The 21,767-nt window shown below is 47.0% G+C and overlaps 1 protein-coding gene across 7 annotated transcripts in view; it reads right to left on the minus strand.

The window, feature by feature from the left end:
- CTIF (cap binding complex dependent translation initiation factor) overlaps nt 1-21,767 on the minus strand; it is a 148,378-nt gene that overhangs the window by 96,253 nt on the left and 30,358 nt on the right. For 6 of the 7 annotated variants that reach the window (XM_040090466.2, XM_058424145.1, XM_058424147.1 and 3 more), the window contains 4 exons: nt 21,029-21,112; nt 5,918-5,991; nt 5,017-5,121; nt 1,062-1,137 (listed from right to left, as the gene is read on the minus strand). In XM_040090466.2, the coding sequence (XP_039946400.1) occupies nt 1,062-1,137; nt 5,017-5,121; nt 5,918-5,991; nt 21,029-21,112 (339 nt within the window). Of the gene's footprint in view, nt 1-1,061; nt 1,138-5,016; nt 5,122-5,917; nt 5,992-9,989; nt 10,113-21,028; nt 21,113-21,767 lie in introns of all 7 variants that reach the window. The other variant, XM_058424148.1, reaches the window with a different exon arrangement.

Genomic DNA, 21,767 nt, shown 5'->3' on the forward strand with positions numbered 1-21,767 from the left:
AGTCTCCTCGCACCAAAGATGGTTTGATTCTTCATTTCCAATTATTCCCCAGGGAAACTAACCTTATTTTGCAGAATTAATGGGGTTTCTATCAGCTGAGCCTGATGTTTTTTTCCCTGTGACCTAAAGTCCAGACATACCAAACATGGAAGAGACTGAGCAGGAAGCAGCTGCAGGCAGTGCTCCTCCCTGCCAAAGTCAGCTGCCCTTCTCCACTCCTTCATGGATCCAGTGCCAAATAGCTCACCCAAAAGAAACAGTAAGGCAGATTGTCACATGGTCTGCAGGATGAGCAAAGCTTTTCCTCACATGATGCGTGAGCATGAAGCCGGCGAGCTCTTGGCTCAGCACTGGAAAGGGTAACACTAACACAGCACATGAGACGTTTCCATCCCTGCCTCTGGAGGCAAAGCACCAAGCATCCTCAGAAACTTGACTAGCTCAGGAAACTCAGCTCCTTCGAGGGCTAGGGCTCTGTAAAATAGAAAACTATATGATGCCGATAAATTGACTTATTCAACCTGACTTCAGAACTGAGGGGTCTCATCCTGCTATTCCCCAAAATCCACACATCAGAGGTTGCTTAGCCAGAACCAACAAAACTGTAAAGAGAGATCATTGGAAAGAGCAGGCTGGAGAAAACACACATGTCGATTAGCAGTGCATATAAACGTGGGCACTGCCCCAAAGGGGCAATACCTGGGTCAGCACACAGGCACTGCTGGCTTCCTGACAGCAATTTATTTTGGAGCTTCAGGAGGGGTTGATGCTTTTCAGAATCTCCTTTTCTTCAACATATGAACCCTGTGTACACCCGCATATATACATATATGGTATATACTGCCCTCAGTGTATCACCTCCCAGCAAAGTCTGAGCGGTAAGTGCCCTTGCCCGGCACTAACACCTGAAACCACAGGCACAAATCTCCATCCCAGCCCCCAAAGGACCACAGCCCAGCAGCTTTCCCACTCCTGAGGAGGGTTTCCCAAGGGAACACAAGGCAGGGAAGGTGCTGCTGCTGGTCCCCACCGTGGCAGGGGCAGATGTCCTCATCACCTACCTGCCACACTGGAAGGACTTTCTCTATGTCGTTCAAGTTGATGCTGTCGCCATCCTCGTATTTCCCCTTTCCGAGCCTGTGGCAAGAGGAAAACAAAACAAAAGCATGTGAAAACTCGCTGGAGACACAGTTAATTTTCTATGACGGCACAAGGGGAATATCAGTTGTTACTGCAAAGGCCTCTCATGGAAACAAAGAGGCTCTCTCTGGAGCAAGTGTGCTATGCCTCCAAAACACTCCCACACAGGCGTAAAGCTGTTAATACAAAATTAAATGCTTTGCTCAGTCCTCTCCACCTGCACCATCTGCCAGAGCTCGCAAACACTTTTGGTAGTAGCAGCAGTGAGAAAACCAAAAGGCAGTCCTTAGCCCAAGGGTTACTGGATTTCTAGACCAAGTAAAATTGAAAGCACAGCCCACCTGGACAGCAGAAATGAGAGCACAAGAACAATAATGAAAAGCGTTTCCTTTGAAGCATTGCTCATTTGCTGGTCTCCTGGGGAGCTCCAGCTCCCCTGCTGAGAAAGGTGGAAAATCAGGGTAAACACACATCTCAGACAGGAAGCAGCAATAGATAGAAATATAAACAGACAATTTGAAAGACAAAGAAATTGGGATGAGAAGGCAAGCACTCACACATCATACATAGAACTGGCAGATGAAGGAGTTTCTTGGAACAAGAAAGGAAAAAAACAATCCAAAGATAATTACTGGTTGGATGCAGAGTTTGTGATGATACAGAAAAAGAAAAGAATGGTCAATAAATATCATCCTTCTACGTTCATAAACAACAAAAATGATCTTTCTTATTATGCAAGAATGATAAAATATTTTTTTCTCAAATTAGAAGTAAGATATTGTTAAGTAAGGTACAGTAGAGACTTTGGTAGCAGCAGACCCAGGTAATCAGTGCCTAGAAGTCAGAGAAAAACAGATCTTGGAATTAGAGAAAATGGGAGGAAAAATTTGAGAAAAATGGCGTGTGCTAAAGTACCAGGCTCAAAAACCAGCAAGCTGAAGGGAAGCAATTTAATTAACCTTAATCAACTTGAGCACCCTAGTTTAGTAAAAGGTGCTCTGCCCATGGCAGGGGGGTCCTGTGATTCTGTATTTACTGGAAATCAGAGGTGTTCAACAACTGACTTTCCATCATAGACAAAATACTGACTTTGACTTACCAAGGTAAAAATATAGTGTGCATACACCTACTAAAACATACACACCTGAAAAAATTATTTATACATATGTATTTATATAGATGAGAAAAAAATCATGTCCAATATCTGGGGACAAATAATGCCAGCTGCAGGTGCAGAACATAAATGTACTGTAGGAAAAGGTCACCTGGAAAGGGTGGGAACCATCCCAGGCTGAATTTCTGATGCTGAACTGTAGCAAAAAGGCAGGGGACAAGGAGGAGGCAGGGATTAGGGGGATGAAGGCAGCTTTCCTCTAGAGACAGCACAGCTGAGCCCCAGCTACAGGACCACAGGCAGTGCCAGCAGTCGTGTTTCAAAAAGTACCTTTCCTTAGAGTACCTGAAAAACTCAAGTGATACGTGTGCTTGGGAGATACCTGGAATGAAGAGAAAATACCAGCTACAAAAGGATGTTTGATCTGGGAGAGTACAAGCAGAGCAAGAGCTAGCACTGGAAATTAAAGCCAGATGAATTCAGGTCAGAAACACAGTACAGTTCCCCGCGTTTTCTTAACTGCTCCAGTTTTGATTATTCAGCATGCCACCAAACAGCATCCTCCAATAAAAGCAGATGTCTTCCTGGAGGAAAACTCTTCACCCAAGCAAAAGTCACTTCAGGTCACACAACTGGATGTGACTTCATGGCCAGCCTTGGGTGACTGATCAGACTAGAGGAATAAAATGGTTCTTTTAGTGTTGAAAACACACACTGAACAGCATACTCCTTTTTTCCCCCCCCGCCTGATTTTTTTTTTCACTGCGCAGCTAGATAGTTAAAAAAAGCTTCCCATTCAAGCAAGAGGGGAAAATGCCTAGCTAGCAGGTGGAGATTCATGGAGACTCAGCAAGCTGAACCTCGGCACAGATTCACCACAGAGAGCTCATGAATGCACAACACAGTCAGCTTTAGAAGTTAAAAAATAAGAACAATTTTGTCTTTCTTTGCGCTTCCTCTGTTCTAGCCAGGTTACTTACATGGGATGCACTTTGGGACATGCACTCTTTTGTGCTGACAGTGCCTGCTTAACTTTTCTACAGATACACTAATTCTTACTCTACTTTTACTACTTTAGCTGTAATATTTAGGAGTGATAAAATATCTCACCTCCACACTGCCTCCTTTACTTGTCTGCAGTGTGGGCATTCACAATACAGCAGGAACCAGAGGAAAACCACAACACCAACCCTGCTCCATCCTCCCTGCACATAGCAGGTGCCACTGACAGGATCACCTGGCAAATGCCATCAACCATGGAGCATATTATATCTTCTTTTACAGAGGAAGCACGTTATAACTTATTTTTCAGAGGCCCCCTTTGTCTCAGTTTTCAAACTCATCTAAAAAATGGGATTGAATTACATTAAGAGATTTAGCGACTTAGAAATTTAGCATTACATTGTTCCAAATGTCCTGAAAATTGACCTTTATAAACCTGCAGTATACCTTACTTACAGAGCAGAAAAAAAAAAGGTTGTCTGAGTCTTCCTGTCCCTGTATGGTACAGGAGCCTACTGCAGATGCTGAGCCTGGGCTGGCGTGGGATTCTGGCCTAGCTGGATGTTTCTAATTGTTTCCAATCAACTGTTCTAATAACAATTCTAAACTTCTAAACAAGACATGCAGACCAGGTATATGGCACTGCCAGTACTTTGCCAAAACCAAATTATCAGCAGAAAAACGTCTCCAAGATTCCCATCCCTGCAAACAACATGGCAGTGATGGAACATCAGCTGCAACCCCATCTTTTAGATCTGTTTCAATTTTTTCCTTCCTCTATGCTCTGAGTGATAGCATAGAGGAAAACCCGATCTATAGAGTCATGGAATGGTTATGGCTGGAAAAGACCTCTAAGATCACCAAGTCCAAACATTCCCTTAGCCAGGGCCACTACTAACCTACGTCCCCAAGACATGGACACATCCACGCAGTTTTTTAAATCTCTGCAGGGACAGGAATTCTACCCCTACCCTGGGTAGCTGCGCCAGGGCTGGACAGCACTTTCTGTGAATAACCTGTTCCTAATATCCAGTATTAGGATATTGATATCCAATCAATATCCTAAACCTCCCCTGACGCAACATGAGGTCTTTACCTCTTATCCTGTCATTTGTTACAGGGGAGAAGAGCCTGACCCCCACCTGGCTGCACCCTCCTGTCAGGGAGTGATTGTTTCTCCATCTGCAGGGAAATGGGGATATCCATCTAAGCAACACCGGTAAGCCTCTTGCTGCCAGCACACATTTATTTGGTTTGACCAACCACAAACCAGTAAAGAGTCCAGAAATACCAGGGAAGCCTGTGGAGGCTGTCACAACCAAAAGAAGCTGTTGAATGTTTTCACAGTTTTATGAAACACATTCATGCTCTCTCCTTCCCTGAACTCTTGCTGGGAAGAACAGTGGAAGCCCTGTCATTCACAGAGCTGTAACCAGGTCACTACTAAGCCAGGATCTTTTCTCCACTATCCAGAGATGTTTAAATTTATAACACTGGGATCTAGGAGACTCGGATCCAGAGTTATTTAAACACTGAGCTCTATCAGGCAATGCAAAAAACACAGAGAACTCCGCTCCCGCCCGGAACTGGATGACAGAGGAGCCAGACAGACTGATCACAGCATTCTCCAACTCTGTAAATAGTCCAGTGCTTCTTCCCACGTCCTCTGCGTGAGGTGTGCCACCAAGCCAGAGTTCCTAGAGCAAGGGAGAAGTTAGAGACCTTCGTGGAGAGCACAGTATTGCAGAGACAGCACTCACCCTTCTCTGTCTATGTGAGGCAATGGGTGTTTGGAGGTGTTTCGCAGCTTTCTGTGAAACTGGCTGAAATCTAGTTTTTCAGGCTGCAAGTCCCACGTTGCACCACTAGGAGAGAAAAACAGGGAAAACAGAGAAAGGAAGTCCACTGCTAATTAAACACCGAGCTGAAGAGCAGAGGGCACATCGGAGCCTGCAGACAAGGAAATCTGGCATTTCTGGGAGCACCACTCCCCACTCCCTGCTGCAGAGCACATGGAAGTGAGCCTCCAACCTTCACACTGACACATCTCTTTTTGTTTTTTTCTTGTTTTCTAGGTACGCTGAGCTCTTGCAGCTTGATCTAAGCCTCTAATTTTGATACAGAAGACACCCTGCTGTATCAAGAGGGTATTGCAACAGGTCCATGAAATGATGTTCTCTCTGGTCCTGCACAACCTGTCTCCTCCACTGACTCAACACCTGCAGATTATGCATAAAACTGGACAGAAAGGATATTTCACTGCTTTCCCCACCCTGAGACAGCAGCTGAAGAGTTCTTCCCAGCAGCTAAGAAGCCAATCCATGATGGTGCCTCCAGCTAATGGTAGAGTAAAATCCCAGAGCAGCAGCTCGGAGCTGACTCAAGCCTTGCCTGGCTTGGCTACAAGTAATTGTACTCGTACTGGTGTTTCAGGTGTTTGGACAGCAAACCCACTCAGTGGCCTCTCCAAAGCACACAGGATGCTTTAAATACATTGTGCTTGGTGCCACAGGCTAAATGGGGATGGGGAGGAGGAGAAGCAGTGATGTCAGTACTACAGGGGTGCTCTCTGGTGCCTGGGTACCAGCAGGATGGACACAGGCAAGGGCTAAGACAAGGCACAGTCCATCTGTCTCTCCAAGTATTTTAAAACCAGCTTACCTGAAGGAGTCAAAGGTGTTGGCAGCCCAGATGTCTGTGCCCAGCATGTCAAGGTTGCTCTCCTTGTTGCCATTCTAGGAGAGATGGAAAGGTGGTTACTTGCCGGGGGCACATGGAGCTATCTTGGCACAGCCTCTCCCACCAGCCATGGAGGAGTGTTGGCTCTGCACAAGGGATCCTGTGCTCCTGTGTGAATCCATGCAATGCAGAGACCCCTCACCTGCTACAAAAGTGCAGCGTGAAGGCAAGGAATGACAGTTTCAGCCTTGGGGACACAGAGCTGTGCACAACATGGAGCAGACAATGCACAAGCTCGGCTCTGGCTCCAGACCTGTCCTTCTGCCCCATGTCCATGATCCACCAAGGCACAGGGGGCAGGCTGAGATTCACAAAATTACAGAATCATTTAGGTTGGGAAAGACCTCCAAGATTGACTCCAGTCTGTGCCTGATCCCCCTTTATCACCAAGCCCAGAGCACTGAGTGCCACATCCAGGCATTCCTTGAACACTTCCAGGGATGGGGACTCCACCAATGCCCTGGGCAGCCGGTTCCAATCCTTAACAAACCTTTCTGTGACAAAATTCCTCCTGATGTCCAATCTGAACCTGCCCTGGCACTACTTGAGGCTGTTCCCTCTCCTCCTGTCCGTGTTCCCTGGGAGCACAGCCTGACCCCCATGGCTGTCCCCTCCTGTCAGGAGTTGTGCAGAGCCACAAGGTTCCCCCTGAGCCTCTTTTTCTCCAGGCTCAGCCCCTTTCCCAGCTCCCTCAGCCTCTCCTGGAGCTCCAGCCCCTTCCCCAGCTCCCTCAGCCTCTCCTGGGGCTCCAGCCCCTTCCCCAGCTCCCTCAGCCTCTCCTGGGGCTCCAGCCCCTTCCCCAGCTCCCTTCCCTGCCCTGGACACGCTCCAGCCCCTCGGTGTCTCTCTTGTCCTGAGGGGCCCAGAGCTGTCCCCAGCACTGGAGGTGCCTCAGCAGTGCCGGCACAGGGGACAGGCCCTGCCCTGGGGCTGTGTCACACCATGGCTGGGACAGCCCAGGGACCATTGCCCACCTGGTCCCACCTGGGCACCCCTGGGCTCATGTCCAGCTGCTGGCACCAGCACCCACGGCTTTTCCCCACTGCCACTATAAGAAACCTCCGGCCAACTTTGAAACACCTTGAATCTTCCTGTGCAGCTGCTTTTGTCAAAATGGACAACCCAAAGCATAAGCATCTGAAGCAAAGACCACACATATGTTATCCAAAGTCCCTTCACAGTCATCAGCCCTCACATGTCCTCCCTGCACAAAGAGGGCTGCCCTCTCCACCCTCGACAGATGAATTAAAGCAGGTTGGATTTTGCCATTCAAGACCGTTCAAGAAATCAGACTTGACTCAGTATGGATGCATTGAAGGCATTGCACATAGGGAGTCCCATATTAACTAATTTTCCCCGCAACATTTCTTATTCAGATTACTCATAACGTTGCACATACTCAGATTTTTTAAGCATCTCAGTCCAAACGGTCCCACTCTGGCTAAACACACGCTAGAGAAAGTGGATTCCGTCTATTCCCCGTCGTATAACTTCTGTAATTTTCAAGATTATTAATATTAACCAAGACATTAGAAACTCATTAAAAATGTGACCATTTCTTAATGAAGTCCCAGAGCTCAATCTGCTCACAAAGTGAGCAACACTTCCCCAACCAATGTCAGGGACACATGTCCTCAGTGAACAGATGGTTACACTTTGCAGTCATTTCCAGCACAACAAATTTAGACACCAGAAACTCCAAATGCAGACACACTGCTCCCTTTTTAGTCTCCTCCAAGGGTTTGTGGATTATGATCTTAACCCCTGGGGATCTGCAAGTTGACAGGCCTCTGCTCAGAAACAAACTGCCAGAAATACATAATAACTCCCGCGATAAGTTACAAAAGACGATTTTTATTTTAGGCAAATGTAAGCACGATTTTCTCCCACCAAGGATAGGAATTAGTTTTCCAAATCCTTACAAGCATCCAAATGCAGTTTAATGGAAGTACACATGTGCAGGTTATCGCAGCTGCCATGCAACGAGGAGAAACCTCTTCCTGCAGACAAATTCATTTCAGGTGGCAAGGAGGTCAGGCAGACCCAAGGCAGCAGGTGGATGTTCTCACCCAAACCTGGTCCTCCTGGGAGATGTGCCCATAACCTCTTGGAGACGCTCCAGGCATCAGCCAGATTCCACAAAGACGGCACCAGGGCCCAGTGATAACACACCTTGTCATTAAGTCGTGAGTCACCGTGGCCATTTCAAGACACCCTTTTGCTCTCCTCTGACCTGTCTTCAGAACCAGTCCCTGTGTCAGCTCACAGGACAGGCCTTGCAGCCTGAAACGCTCACAGCACAGTGCTGAGACTTAATAAGACTTCAAAAAGCCAATTCTCAAATCCAGGTACAAAAAAAAAAAGATTAAAAACTGCATGTATTTAAGAAAAGCAGTGACTTGCTGTCAGTCCTCCCAGGACTGCAATTATCACCATCAGCAAGTTTAACATGAAGCTCCCAGTGACCCAATCCTCAGCTTTAGATAATCTTTTTCATTGAGAAGGAGTTAGTACTGCTGAAAATTAATTAATTCACTTGGAATGATAATTGAGAGAGACGCTTTCGAGAGTAACACCAGTACTCTGAGAAATGAGACATCCAGTAAAACAGATCCTGCAAACAGTGTGGTTTAAATGCACGTCCACAACCCCTGTCCTCCTGCCCCTGTGAGCACAAATGATCTCCATCCACTGCTGCCCAGCCCCTGGAGCTGCCCACACAAACAGGGACAGGCCCACGTGGACTCTGGCTGTTTACTATGCATGCAGCTTCAGCGAATTCCCCACAAAGTCAGCATTTGCATGCATGCAGCAGCTTTCCAAAGCCCAGCTCAGCGTCCCACCTCTCCCCGCTCCTCGCTGCCATCCTCCAGAAAACAAATACGAAATCGTGCCCTTTGTTGCACAACTGAAACCAGGTTAAATCATCACTGCACACAGAACAACACCAAGTGGCCACCTGGATCCCTGCTATAAATTCAAGCATTATCCTGTGCCATGTATTACTTAAGCATTTTAACAGCTCTGAGCTTGAGGAGCTTCCCCCACTTTTCCTCCTTCTCCTGCCTAAAACCCCTGGCTGCACTTTAGTAGAAAATAAAGGAAGATGAGATAGGTATTGAACTGTCAGAAAAGGCTCCAATGTTGAAAACCACAAGTTTTTGCATGAAAAATGCAGAAAAAAATATAGAAATTTTGAGGAAGACAGTATTATCCCCACTCAAAGAGGAAAGGATATGTTGAGTCTCATTCCCACTGGAAAGGACCATCACTTTCCAGATACAACCTGGTTCTGTGGGCTCTCTCTCACTACAGCATGGAGGAAAAGGTATTTCTTCATGATCTTCAGGAGGATGAAATGGATGAATGGACCAGGACTTTGAACACTGGTTCCAAACCTCAGAGTCTGCCATCCACTTCTGGCACAACTGGTGCTCACATGTGCATACAGGAGAAAGACTCCAAGAGAAACTAACTGAAACTAACAGGAATGGTCCCTAGTCTGAGTTCAAGGATGAATCTAAAACCGTAAAAAGTGAATTCTTACAGTCTTTTGCAGGGAATGAAGGTAACTCCCCATCTAGCCCTGCAGATAGCTCACACAGAAAGCAGCTGGACACAGGGTCACCATTTTACACCATCTACGTGCTGTCTACTCATCTTTCAACTTCTACTGAAGACCTGCCAGCAAATAATTACAGACATCTCTTGATTTCCCAAAACTGAAATTCTCCAAGACTTCCAAGGCAGAAAACCCCCCCTGAGCTCCTTTGCACTTAACTGGCTGACTGTGGACTTCTTTCCCAACGCTAAGGCACTCAGCACACCTCACACACACAGCCTGAGTGAATTAAACAGGTCTTTGAAGCGCCCTTCACAGGTGGCATGCACCCACACCTGCGTGTGACACACACCACAAACGCGTCGTGAGGGGGATGCCTCCAAGAAGCAGCAAGCACAGGACACGACTTCAGCACGTCGCTACCAGGTATACCTTGGCTGATTGCCTGAACTGGCTGCTTCTCCTGTGGCCGCCAGACCTGGATCCAGAGCCCTGCCTGGAGCCCGACCCCGGCCGGGATCCTGTGCTCCCACTGCTGCTGTGATCCCACTCTTCCTGGAAACAACAAACAGGTTGCTTTAGTTGAGGGCAACTCCGTCGCACACACTCCAAAACCACCGACCTGGAGGAACAGGAGATCTCCAGCTCCCAGGCCGCTAGTGCCTGCACCTACAAAACCATGCCCTTGACCAGCATCCTGATTGTGGGGCTTCCTCTGAGTCCTTTAACATGTTCCATTTACACATTGCAAAGGGGTGACACTGTGGGAGGCTCTGATGAAGGTGAGATTTGGCCCTGGTGTTCTAGTGTATGCATGGGGAAAAATAATACTTACCTTCTCTATCTTCATGAAGATTAATTATGCACATTCATCAACCCCACATCCTCTAAAGCTGCTGAAGGGTATTTGGACAATGTCCTCAATAACACACTTTGACTTTTGGTCAGCCCTCGAGTCGAGCAGGCAGTAGGACTGGATGATGGTTGGTACTTTCCAACTGAAATATTCCATTCCATTCCATTCCATTCCATTCCATTCCATTCCATTCCATTCCATTCCATTCCATTCCATTCCATTCCATTCCATTCCATTCCATTCCATTCCATTGTTTTACAGAATCACAGAATAGTCTGAGTTGGAAGGGACCCACAAGGACAATCAAGTCCAACTCTTAAGTGAATGGCCCACACAGAGATCAAACCCATGACCTTGGTGTTTTCAGCACCATGCTCTGATCAACTGAGCTAATCTCAGGGTCCATTCCATTCCATTCCATTCCATTCCATTCCATTCCATTCCATTCCCTTAAATCCCCTCCCAGGCCCAAATAAACTTCTCAGTCACTTTTCCTGCTGCTCAGCCCACTATTGGAGTCCAGTTACTCACACGGCTGAGGACTCTTGTAGTTCACCAGGAGACACATTACACAAATAATTATTTTTTGTCTCTTAAGGAGCTGTGCCTGATGTTCTCCTTTATTCTCTCACTTGTTACGCTGTCAAGCAAGCTGCAGGTTTCTTGTTCAGCCCTCAAGGCATAATGACTCATCTGAAAACCAGAATAACTCACCTGACCAGCTCTACCCAAACTCCCCACAAGGTTCTTGGGGAGGAAGGGGGATATTGTCAAGGTCAATTGCTCCAAAAGCTTTGCTCAGAGGCTTGAGAAAGGCTTTTGAAGTGACCTAAAATGAGTAAAACCCCATGATATCATAATGTGCAGAATATTCAACTCTCCCAAGTACTCTGAAAAATCTGGGAAATACAAATGTTTTAGGACTGGTGTGAGACCTGACAACTTCAAGAGGGTTTCTTATGTCTCAGACCTTCTCATGGGGCTACATGAGGTTCTGCAGACGCTGCCACGGGCTAAGGCAAGGGCAGAGCCACCTTGGCTTTCAAAACCAAAAGGATCCACCGCCCAAACTGCTTTTGAACACAACAGCCAAGTCCAGGCCACTTATTTCAGGGCACAGACCAGGTCCCAGCTCCACCACTGCCACCTGACTTGGATGAGGCAGAGGAAGACAACTTCACAGCAGAACCTGAACTACCTAAGGTGATGCGACCCAGTGGTCCAACATGGACCCTGATGCACATGAAACATGGAAGTATTCACCCAACACAAGGAACAGGAAACAAAACACCCCACGCTGGTTTCTGCATTGTCCAGCTGGACATTCTCCACCCTACAACCTAGTAAGTTTCAAGCAAGTTCAAATACATTGCGGTATTGACTTCAAAAGAGGTGATTATCTGATTTTCAAGTAGTATATAAATGAAATTGGGAAGGTTGTGGTTATTCCCACTGATAATTAAAGCACCTTCTTCCCTTCTTACCACACCCTGACCCAAATCTTCCAATGGCTGAGATATACCAAATGGCACAAAAGGAGTTGTTCACTTGGCAAGAAGGGGGAAAAAAAAGTGGTGGATGTCAGGCAAGGCACTTTAGGAAGCCCTGGGGAAGACCCAATCTTGTAGGCATCCTGAGAAGCAAAAAATACCTCCTTTGACATGGGAAATGTGCTCCTTTGACATGGGAAATGTGCCCAGCTGAAAAGGTGGCCGGAAGAAATGCACCTTCACTGCCTGATGTTTGAAGGATTAATAGTGTCCTACACACTGAACATCTTGTTCACACACACATACAAAATTTCTGTGCCAAATGCTACAGCTGGACCAGGTCAGCACATGCACCCTTTGCTTCGAAAGACACACTGAAAATAAAAACTGTTCACCTGTATTCAGTAGACCCATCTTTTAGATTTGGTCTTCTGCAGACAACCCAAGATGCTTCAAATTCCGGAAATGCAGCTGGCCACAACAAAACTGTTGTGGGAAACGAGAATATTGGTATCACCAAATTCATCAAAGTCCATCAAGAAAAGCCACTGAATACAGCACAAACCAATTAGATCACAATCACAGGTGATCTTCATAAACCAGCTGGTCTCCTGGCTCTAATTCTTGGCCTGGGGCTTTCACCCTGTTTACCTTCCTTACCTTTATCAAGCACTGATACTAATTTTGAAAACGAATTTGTTTTTAAAATAAAATTGCTACACTAAAAGCTGTTGAAACGTCTGCTGAAGATGCAAACGGTTCAGACTGAGTATGGCCCGAATACACTCACGCTCAAACTCATCAGCACAGCCAAGCTCAGTGTTTCCCCAAATTTCTGACCAATTGCCATAGATTAATAACTTTTTACTGGTACCTTACTGAGGGGGATTGAAATCTCCAGAATGAAAATACGACCCCCCCAGAAACAATCCCAGGCGTTTCTGGTGGCTTTGTGTCCTGCAATAAAGCAGTTTCATGCTAAAATGGACCCTCTCTGCAGACCTCCTGTGGGAGCTGGGTCACTCACACCAAGCTCATGGCTGATGCTCAAGGAGTGGGTGAGAACATGCAGGTAATGATTATTCCTTAAAAAGCACACAAGCAGCAAACCCCCTCTACTAGTATCATTGCAAAGCCCATCAAAACCCATTCCCAGACTCCAGAGGCAGCTGGAGTCCAGCAGAAAGCCATGACTTGGCACTGGTGAGATGTGGCACTGCTTTTCCTCCATCCTGCACCACACAGAGCTCCTGCTAACCAAACCCACCCTGCTTCAGGAACAGACTGCCAAAGCTGACAAACACTGAAGAAACAAGCTCTCTACCCCTTGCCTCTTGCTGATCTGATTCTCCATCATCTGGCCGCCAAAAAACCAAAGCTCTCCCAGTCTCTCCCAATTCCCCAAACAGCCCTTGAACTCCTGCTCACAGATCTTATTTGGGCTCCTCCACCTACCATTTGTGGTCTACACTCACCAGCAGGAGACGGGACCTCTGAGCCACACTTTGGGACTGGGAGGGAAAACGCCATCCCTATAGAGACTGAATCCCGGAAGCTGCTCAAACCCATGCCAATCCTTCTGGCCAAGCTCTGCACCTTCTCAGGAACAGCCAGGCTCATGCACATTACCACTGCCAGCAGCCCTCCTTCAGAAACTAGCTGTCAAATCTAACATTTGCATTTTAATTAGCAATAATCATATGTTTCACTTACACTGCAATTTTCACCTTTGCAGCGAGCTCTTTGAGGCATGAACTAATTAATCCTGCTGCCTTTGCCAGCTCAAGAGTTAATATTTTCTGCTGCTTCAGTGCAAGTTTGAAAATCCTATTTGCAGAAAAAGAAGATAAGTTTCCCCAGTGCAGAAGCCATAAATGGAAACACAGCGATCACTTACGTGGTTGCTCTCAGTGAAGATAAGTATGGGTGAAGTGGGCTGTGCTGGTAGAGATGTAGATCAACCCTGGCAGCAGCACAAGTTTTAAGTGTCCTGAAGGTATCATTGGATTCTGGATGGGATTCATGTTCGGTTGTATGCAAAAATTTCAATATTCAATGTACAGCATTCATAGGTGGGCCAGAGGAAAAAAGAACAGGAAGCTGGCAGAGTTCTCAGGCCCCCAAAAAGCTCTGAGATATTCCCCAGCACAACAAGGGTCTCACACCTGCACCTAAGGAGATCCCTAGATCAAGTTGTGGGGCGTCCTTCAAATGTTTCCTCAAATTTGATCTTATTCCTGGTCAGAACAGAAAACAGCTATTGTGTAAAAGGCCCTTTTTGAGGCTTTTCTGCAGTGGGGGTTTTCACACACCCAGTTTGTGCTGCTGCCAAATCTTCCCGTTACACAGAATTTTTGCAGTGCACTCCAAGTATCTCCCTAGACCTATTCCAGAAAAAACACTCTGATTTTAATAAGGAAAACCAAAGGCTTAATTATTTTAATAACTCAAACCATACCTTTAAAAAAAGCCCAACAAAAAAACAACCACAAGATTACCCTAAATATCTTAGTAGAGTGAACTTTCTAGCTTCTTCTTCCTCTTTTTCTTCAAAGTATTACATAAAGCTGTAAGAACACCAGAAACTGCTATTAAAATGTCATGCAGAAACTCCAACCCCTTTGGCTCTGTTCCTTCCCTTCTCAGGTCTATGTCCACCTTCTCCAGGCCTCTCCAATCTGCAGAAGGGACACCAAACATCACTTTGAGCTCTTCTTCCAGGGAAAGTAAGGTTTTCTCCCAAATTTACCCTAAACCAAGACAGATTTTATCTACACTCGTGTTGTAATACAGGACCAAAGGACCTGATGGACTTGGAAGTAGGAAGTTTACAAGATCTTTCTGGACTGCCTGGGAAAGGACCAAGGCTGCGTGGTAGTGTTCTTTGGACAACAGTGGAAGAGCCATGCTAGCCAAGGATGTGCTAGATATCTCACTTACACACAAGGGTGAAGAGGAGGAACACTGAGGGCTCTCAGAATGGCCCTGAGAACTCCAGACATGCCGTGGAAACCCCATCAGCAAGGCCTTTTCTCAGGCTCAGAGGAAATGGCTCATGTCATCCCTTCCCTGCCTAGAGCTTCAGCACTGACTGACCTATTCATCCAAACCTGGGAAGAGGGAGACCTCAAAGGCAAACCAAGTCTCACAAAAATGAGAGTACGGGAAGCTCTACAATGGGCAGACAGGCATCACCCGTTCTTCTCTACCCACATGGAAAATGAGGGTGACAAGGTAACCTCTCATGTGAGTCACTGGTGACATCAGGCCCAGAAGACACTTCTCCCCACCCTCAGCAAGAAGCAACCCTTCTCCAAAGCAGGCAGCAAAGCAGTGAAGCATCTCCCTCCCAGACCTCCTGACACCCAAGCAGGTGTCTGCTTCACATGAGGCACTGCTGCTTCATGAGGCCGAGCCCAAACAGAAGTCCCAGAGAAAGTTACACCTACACAATAGCTAAAGGACTTATTTCCTTCTCAGCAGTCCTCTCCAATCATAATTGAGCAGGGCTGCATTCACTAAACGAGGAAGAAATTACACCCAGCAATTACAGGCAGAAAAGTGACTGGTTTCATAAAGCTGCTCTTTGGTCATGGGCTTGGTCACCCCACTCGAAATTCTACTTTCTACCTCCATCAGGCAGGCATACATCAACATGTACCCACTGGCAAAGCCAGAGTCTGTCTCTTGCTTTCTCCTTCTCTTTTGGAAACACAAAATGTGTCTGCAGCATCAGCCAGCACACACCTGTCCAACAGATCCCCAGCATGGTGGACAACCTCAGCCAAATTCAATGTACAAATTGGCGCTAGGCTACAACATGAGCAAGCCAATGAGACAGAGAGCCCCAAATATATTCCCCAAACATGGAACTGTTGGAGCAAGTCCAGAGGAAGCCATGAGGCTGATAAAAGGACTGGAGCACCTCACCTGTGGAGACAGGCTGAGAAAGCTGGGGCTGTTCAGCCTGGAGAAGAGAAGGTTGTGTAGAGACCTCACAGCACCTTCCAGTATCTGAAGGGAGCCTAAAGAGAAGCTGGAGAGGGACCCTGCATCAAGAACTAAAGTGACAGGACAGGAAGTAATGAGCGCAAATTGAAAGAAGGGAAATTTAGACTGGATATTAGGAAGAATGTTTGTACTGTGAGGGTGGTGAGACACTGGCCCAGGTTGCCCAGGGAAGCTGTGGATGCCCCAACCTTGGCAGTGCTCACAGCACACAAGGCCCTGAGCAACCTGTTCTAGTGGAAGGCGTCCCTGCCTATGGCAGGTGGCTGATTTTTAACGTCCATTCCACCCCCTTAAGATTTTATAATCTTTAAAAGCCCTTCTGGAGTAATCACTCATTTTCTTTTAGATCCGGACCCAAGGATGGGCAACTCAAGTGAGACACAGGCTGTCCAGCATCACAGGGAAAATGAATTACAGATTTAGTCAAGAGATCCTGCCAATCCACTGTCTCTCCAGCCCAATCTGGTTAGCCAAGAATTTGGGGCATTACAGGCTGCCTGCTGATGTCACTGGACTTAAGCCAGCAGGACAATTTCACTGCTAACTTTGGTTATCTGGACCCAGTGACAGCCTCTGTCCAAGACCATGATCCCTCCACACCTGCTTCTGCAGCATCCACCAGGGAGGATCTCCTGGTGGTTGATCCCAGGAAGTCAAGCAGCAGTGATGCCTGCAAAAAAATATTCTCTGGAGATGCAAAAGAAATCTGCATAGATAATTTGAATTTTTTACTCTCCATTAAAACTGAGTTCCTCTGTGCATTGAAATCGGTTGTTACCCAAGAGACAGCCTTCACACATCTCCCCACACCTCCTGTAGCCTTTGCAGCGGCAACATGGCAGTTTTTCCAGCCATGACTACAAAACATGGACATGGAATGACAAAACCTTAAAGCTCATCTCATTCCATCCCCTGCCATGGGCAGGGACACCTTCCCTTGTCCCAGGCTGCTCCAAGCCCTGTCCAGCCTGGCCTTGGACACTGCCAGGGATCCAGGGGCAGCCACAGCTGCTCTGGGCACCCTGTGCCAGGGCCTCAACACCCTCCCAGACACCAATTCCTTCCCAATATCCCCTCTAACCCTGTCCTTCCCAGTGGGAAGCCGTCCCCCCTTGTCCCTCCAGGCCCTTGTCAGAACTGTTATGTTAGCACAGTTAGGGATGCTCTTTACCCCAGGCACTATGACCTCCAGCCAAGGCCCAAGAGTGCAAGCCCACCACCCGACCCTTCCGCCACGTGCTGCTGTTTCTGCTGATTTAACAGCAGGGCAAAACAAGTCAACTCCTTCTCCACCAGCTCCTCAGGGAAGACAGGACAAGGGTGCCACAAGCAAGGTGTGGGATCATCAGGTGTGATCCACACACCCTGCCTGCTCCTTCACTGCTTAGTAGATCGGCAGCATGACCATCAGCTGCAGAAGCCTCTGAGGGCCCAAACCTTGTACCAAGCTCCTGCTGCACCTGGAGGGGCATGGACACGAGCAGTGCAAAGAAAGCAAATCCATGTTTACTGCCAACAACACAGGTTTTTGCTTGGTGATGATGGGTGACAGCCAGCCACCACGGGGGGAAGTGAGGGGCTTGGCCAGGAAGGAGGATTTTCAGCTCTCCCTCTCCCACCACCCGGAGAAAACAGCACAAACCTGCAGAGTTGTTCTGGTTTTTGTTAATGCTCTTTACATAAGGGGAGCCTGGGATGGAGTTCCTGCCAGGCCTTTCATGTACCAAGAGCTCTGCTGGCTCCCTCAATATGCACCATACCAGAATTCTTTTACTTAATGAATTGCTCTCAGAAATATATCAAAGAGCTTCCTACTCGCCACAGCCTCACAAGGGGAATGCAAATAAAGTATTATATAAAATCTTCCCACTGGCTCTTTTTGGGGGAAAAAAAAATCCAAACATAAAAGGGTTTAAAATTTTTCCATCATCTAAACCTTCCTCGTTTTTAGAGGCAGTAAGGTGCTCAGATCGTATTTTGAGTGCCTGGTCTTCGTCCGAGAAGATCACATGTGGTGAGACCTGGCAAACTTCCTTGGGGGTTGAGTGGAACATGGCCACACCATGCAGCAAACAGAGAAATCCCAGTGGGAAACAAGAATTACAGATGAGCTGAATGTAATTGTGAGACCAGGATTTTCTCAGCACATGAGTTCACAAAATGTATCTCAGGAGATCCCTTCATGAGCAGACCATCTTCTCACAGCCACCCGCCCACAGAACTGGAGAGACCGGGAAGTTTCAGGGGGAATTTTCTCTGTTTTTAAGCCACTGCTTCGTACACGATCCCTATCTGCCAGCCTATGGGAACTGACATCCATCCAAGTCTCACACAGCTGCTAATATATGTCTCACCAAGTAGTGTAAGAGCAGGGCAAGTCTGGGGTGCTCTTTTCCAGAGACCCCCCAACAACATCAGAAACCAGCAATTTAGGAAAATCCTGGACTGCAGATTGGATCAAGACAGCTCATTTTTACCATTACATTGTATTTTATTCAGAAATTGCTCTCAGCCCCACATTTGTACAACAGCCAATAGATGCCTATATACACACACACTATATATAAATGCATAACACACACACAAAATCTTTCTTTTATTTTTCTTAACCTTGCTGGATCGTACAGCCCAGAATTTCAAAGGCATCAAGTACTCAGGGAGGCAAGTACTCAGGGAGGCATAGGGGAGTTTTCAGGCGTAGGAAAGTCATCTCCTCTCTAGGCTTCCCTGTAACCTTTAGGAAGCCAATTACATCTGAAAAAGCAAGCCTGAACTACACTGTCTTCACAGAAAGTGAACCACATGCTGAATATATTTCCAGGACTAACGTAGATTTCCATATAAATGTCCTTTCTGATGGCCAGGTTAGAACCACGTGAGGCATACCATGGTCACTGATACATAACCCACATTTTCACATTAGCTGAAGCCAGCAGAAATCTCACATCCAAGTATTTTTCAACTAAGACTGGCAAAACAGAGACCTCAGCTGGAAACACAATAGGAAAATTAGGAATTCCATTTTCTGCCCAAACCCGTCAAATACAAAAAAACAAAATAAACAACAATCAAAAAAAAAAAAAAAAACAACCCCAAAACCACCAAACCAAAAAACCCAAATCAAACCAAAACAATCAAAACCAAATGAAACCAAACAAACCCCAAGGAAAACAAAAAAAACCACCCACAAAACAAAACCCTTTCCTTCATTGGAAAATAATTAGCTGGCTTCTTCCTTAGCAGTTTTGAAAAGTGATTGGTAATTTTAATTCAAGACAAACATCTTATTAATGATTTTTTTTTTTTTTTTTTTTTTTTTTTTTTTTTTTTTTTAATATTGAGAGCTTATAGTGGAAACAGCCAGAAATGGTAATAAACTGTATTTGGTCCTCACCAGCGGTGTTTCACTCATGTAGCAGTGACAGTGAGAGAAATGTTTGCCTGGACAGAGGAACAATAGCTTGCAGCTCCTCTTTGGTGCCAAGGAAAATTTGTTACTCACAGTTAAAGGAAGCCAAACATGGAGAGAGATAATTACTATCTCTGCTGCAGGCTGGGAGAGAGCCCAAACACAGGGTAAGCAGCTTGGGCATCAGCGAATGGTGTTTGTGTTTAGGAAAGGAGCTCCCTGTAGGAGGAGATCAAATACATTTAACTCCCAGGATAAAAAACAAAAATCATCAAGATAATGAAAAAAAAAAAAAACACAAACAACAAAACCCACCTAAACTGAAACAGAAGAGTGCACAGCACCAGGCAGATGGAGGATGTCAGGAAAGTACCACTTATGCACGACTCCTGCATCCTCCTGGGGTCCCCACCAGCCCTTAGGTGAAGAGCCAGGGACCTTCTTCCCCAGGGAAAGCCCAAAGAAGCCCAATGGAAAAGCCCAAGCCTCCCAGCTGAACATCCAGCAGCTGTCTGCAGTGCTGGGAGGCAGCCTGGATGAGGTTTTGCTGCTGAATATTTTGAAGCAGATCAAAGGTGCGACAAATTAAATCCACAATTCCGTCTGGCACCTCCAGGAGCTCATCCGAAGCAGCGCCTCTGTTCAGCAGGCACCCTCCTACACAACAACACCCTGCCTTTGTCGGGTGCAGGTGTACCAGCATCCCGGGGCCATGGCAGGGAGGGGATGAGCCCCTATCCCTCAGCCAAGCACGTCTCCGTGTGGGAGGAAGCTGTGCCCAAAATGAGAGCTGCAACATGCCCTGCCCAGACTGGCACAGCCTCTTGTAAACCCTGCAAGGGGCTCCCAAGTTCCCCCTCATGGACCCCACACATGAGATTAAATCTGGAGGACATCAAGCAGAGAAAGAGCATGGAAGCCACCAAATGAAGCCACTGCTCTGGGTGGGACATCCACCAGCCACAGCAACTGGAAATGCTATCTCCCCTTCCCTCAGACTCCTCGGTCTCACATCTCCTCAGGCAAGTGCTGCTCTCACAGAGCTGATGGTCTCACGGTGACACAGCAGCTCGTCAAGCAGATGACAATGATCAAATGCAAGCCCCCACCCTACCCAACCCTCTTCTATGGGGGTTCTATGAGGAGGGACAGCCACCCCCAGCAGCGCTTGGTAAACACTCCTCCCCTGTGCTCACACCGCATCCGAGCACCAAAACTGACTCACACCTGGTTCCTGCCACTGCACAACCAACACAGGCTCTCAGCACGTGCAATTTTGCTTCTTCTGCCAGCTCACTCTCTCAGCTGTTTACTGCTTTTCCTTGTAACACCATCCTCGTGCTGCAGCACACAACAGAGAAGCCCAGATACAGAAAAATCCCTCATTCCAGCTACATCTCATGCTTCTAAGTACACTCTGAGGCTCCTAACAGCTTCCTCGCTCAGGTGGCAATCAGAAAGTCTTCTGGAATAAATGTGACACTCCTTATTTTTTCCCCTTTAAGCTCCAGGTGAAAGCATCCAAACACACATCAGGGTGTCGCCCACCCCCCATGGTTTGGGCAGGAACCAGCTTTCAGATGCCAAGCAGAGGGACACGTCCCCCCTTCTACAGGAGAGGGGAAGCTGGCAGCACCTCCCAGGTGAGGCAGTGCAAGAAATAAAGGAGAAGGTCTGGTCAGGAGGAGCTAGACACAAAGCCTACCTGGTTATGTTCGTGGGACGACGAGCCCTTCCCTCGGGATGGGGAACAGCTGCCATCAAGCTGCTCGCTACAATCCGCCGTCCACTGCAAAAGGGATAAAAAAAGGGATTGTGTAAAATAATAGCTGGGCTGGGTGAAACTGCTGCGTCAGTCCACAGTGCACAGAAAACACCGTCCAGCCGCGGGCATTGCTGTACATGTGCGGCACTCCCTCCTTTTTGAGGGTGATCCCAAAGGCTTTGGCTTGGAAATGCTCCACCCGCTGACAGTGGGCAGAGGGAAGATGCAGGAACAACTGTAGAAAAGCACTTGATACGGTGCTTTGCTACAAAACACAGCCCCAACATCTCCCTGCTGACTGTGACAGCGTTTGGAATCCCAGGTGCGTGATACATGCCAGGGTGACTTGACTTTGTCACTCATTTCCATGGAATTCTTCCATGGGAAGTTGGAAAATTTCTGCTTTTCCCAACTCTGTTCACTTCAGGGACAGACACTTGCCCTGAGTGGCCAACACTCTGTGTTTTCATCATAAACAAAACATAAAGTGAGCACGGAAGCTGTTGGTTTGACCATTGCCAGATGTGGGCATAGGGGATCAACAAATCCTTAGGCCAACTTGCCCCAAGGTTGAGAAGCAAAGTGGCTCCACCAAAATAACTGAATTTGGTGACATTTGTTGCCTTTTCTTTTCTTTTTTTTTTTTTTTTTTTCTGATTTTCCTCTGAAAGTAATGTAG

This window comes from Hirundo rustica, chromosome Z (genome assembly GCF_015227805.2).
Source record: "Hirundo rustica isolate bHirRus1 chromosome Z, bHirRus1.pri.v3, whole genome shotgun sequence".
In the NCBI taxonomy this organism is placed as follows: domain Eukaryota; kingdom Metazoa; phylum Chordata; class Aves; order Passeriformes; family Hirundinidae; genus Hirundo; species Hirundo rustica.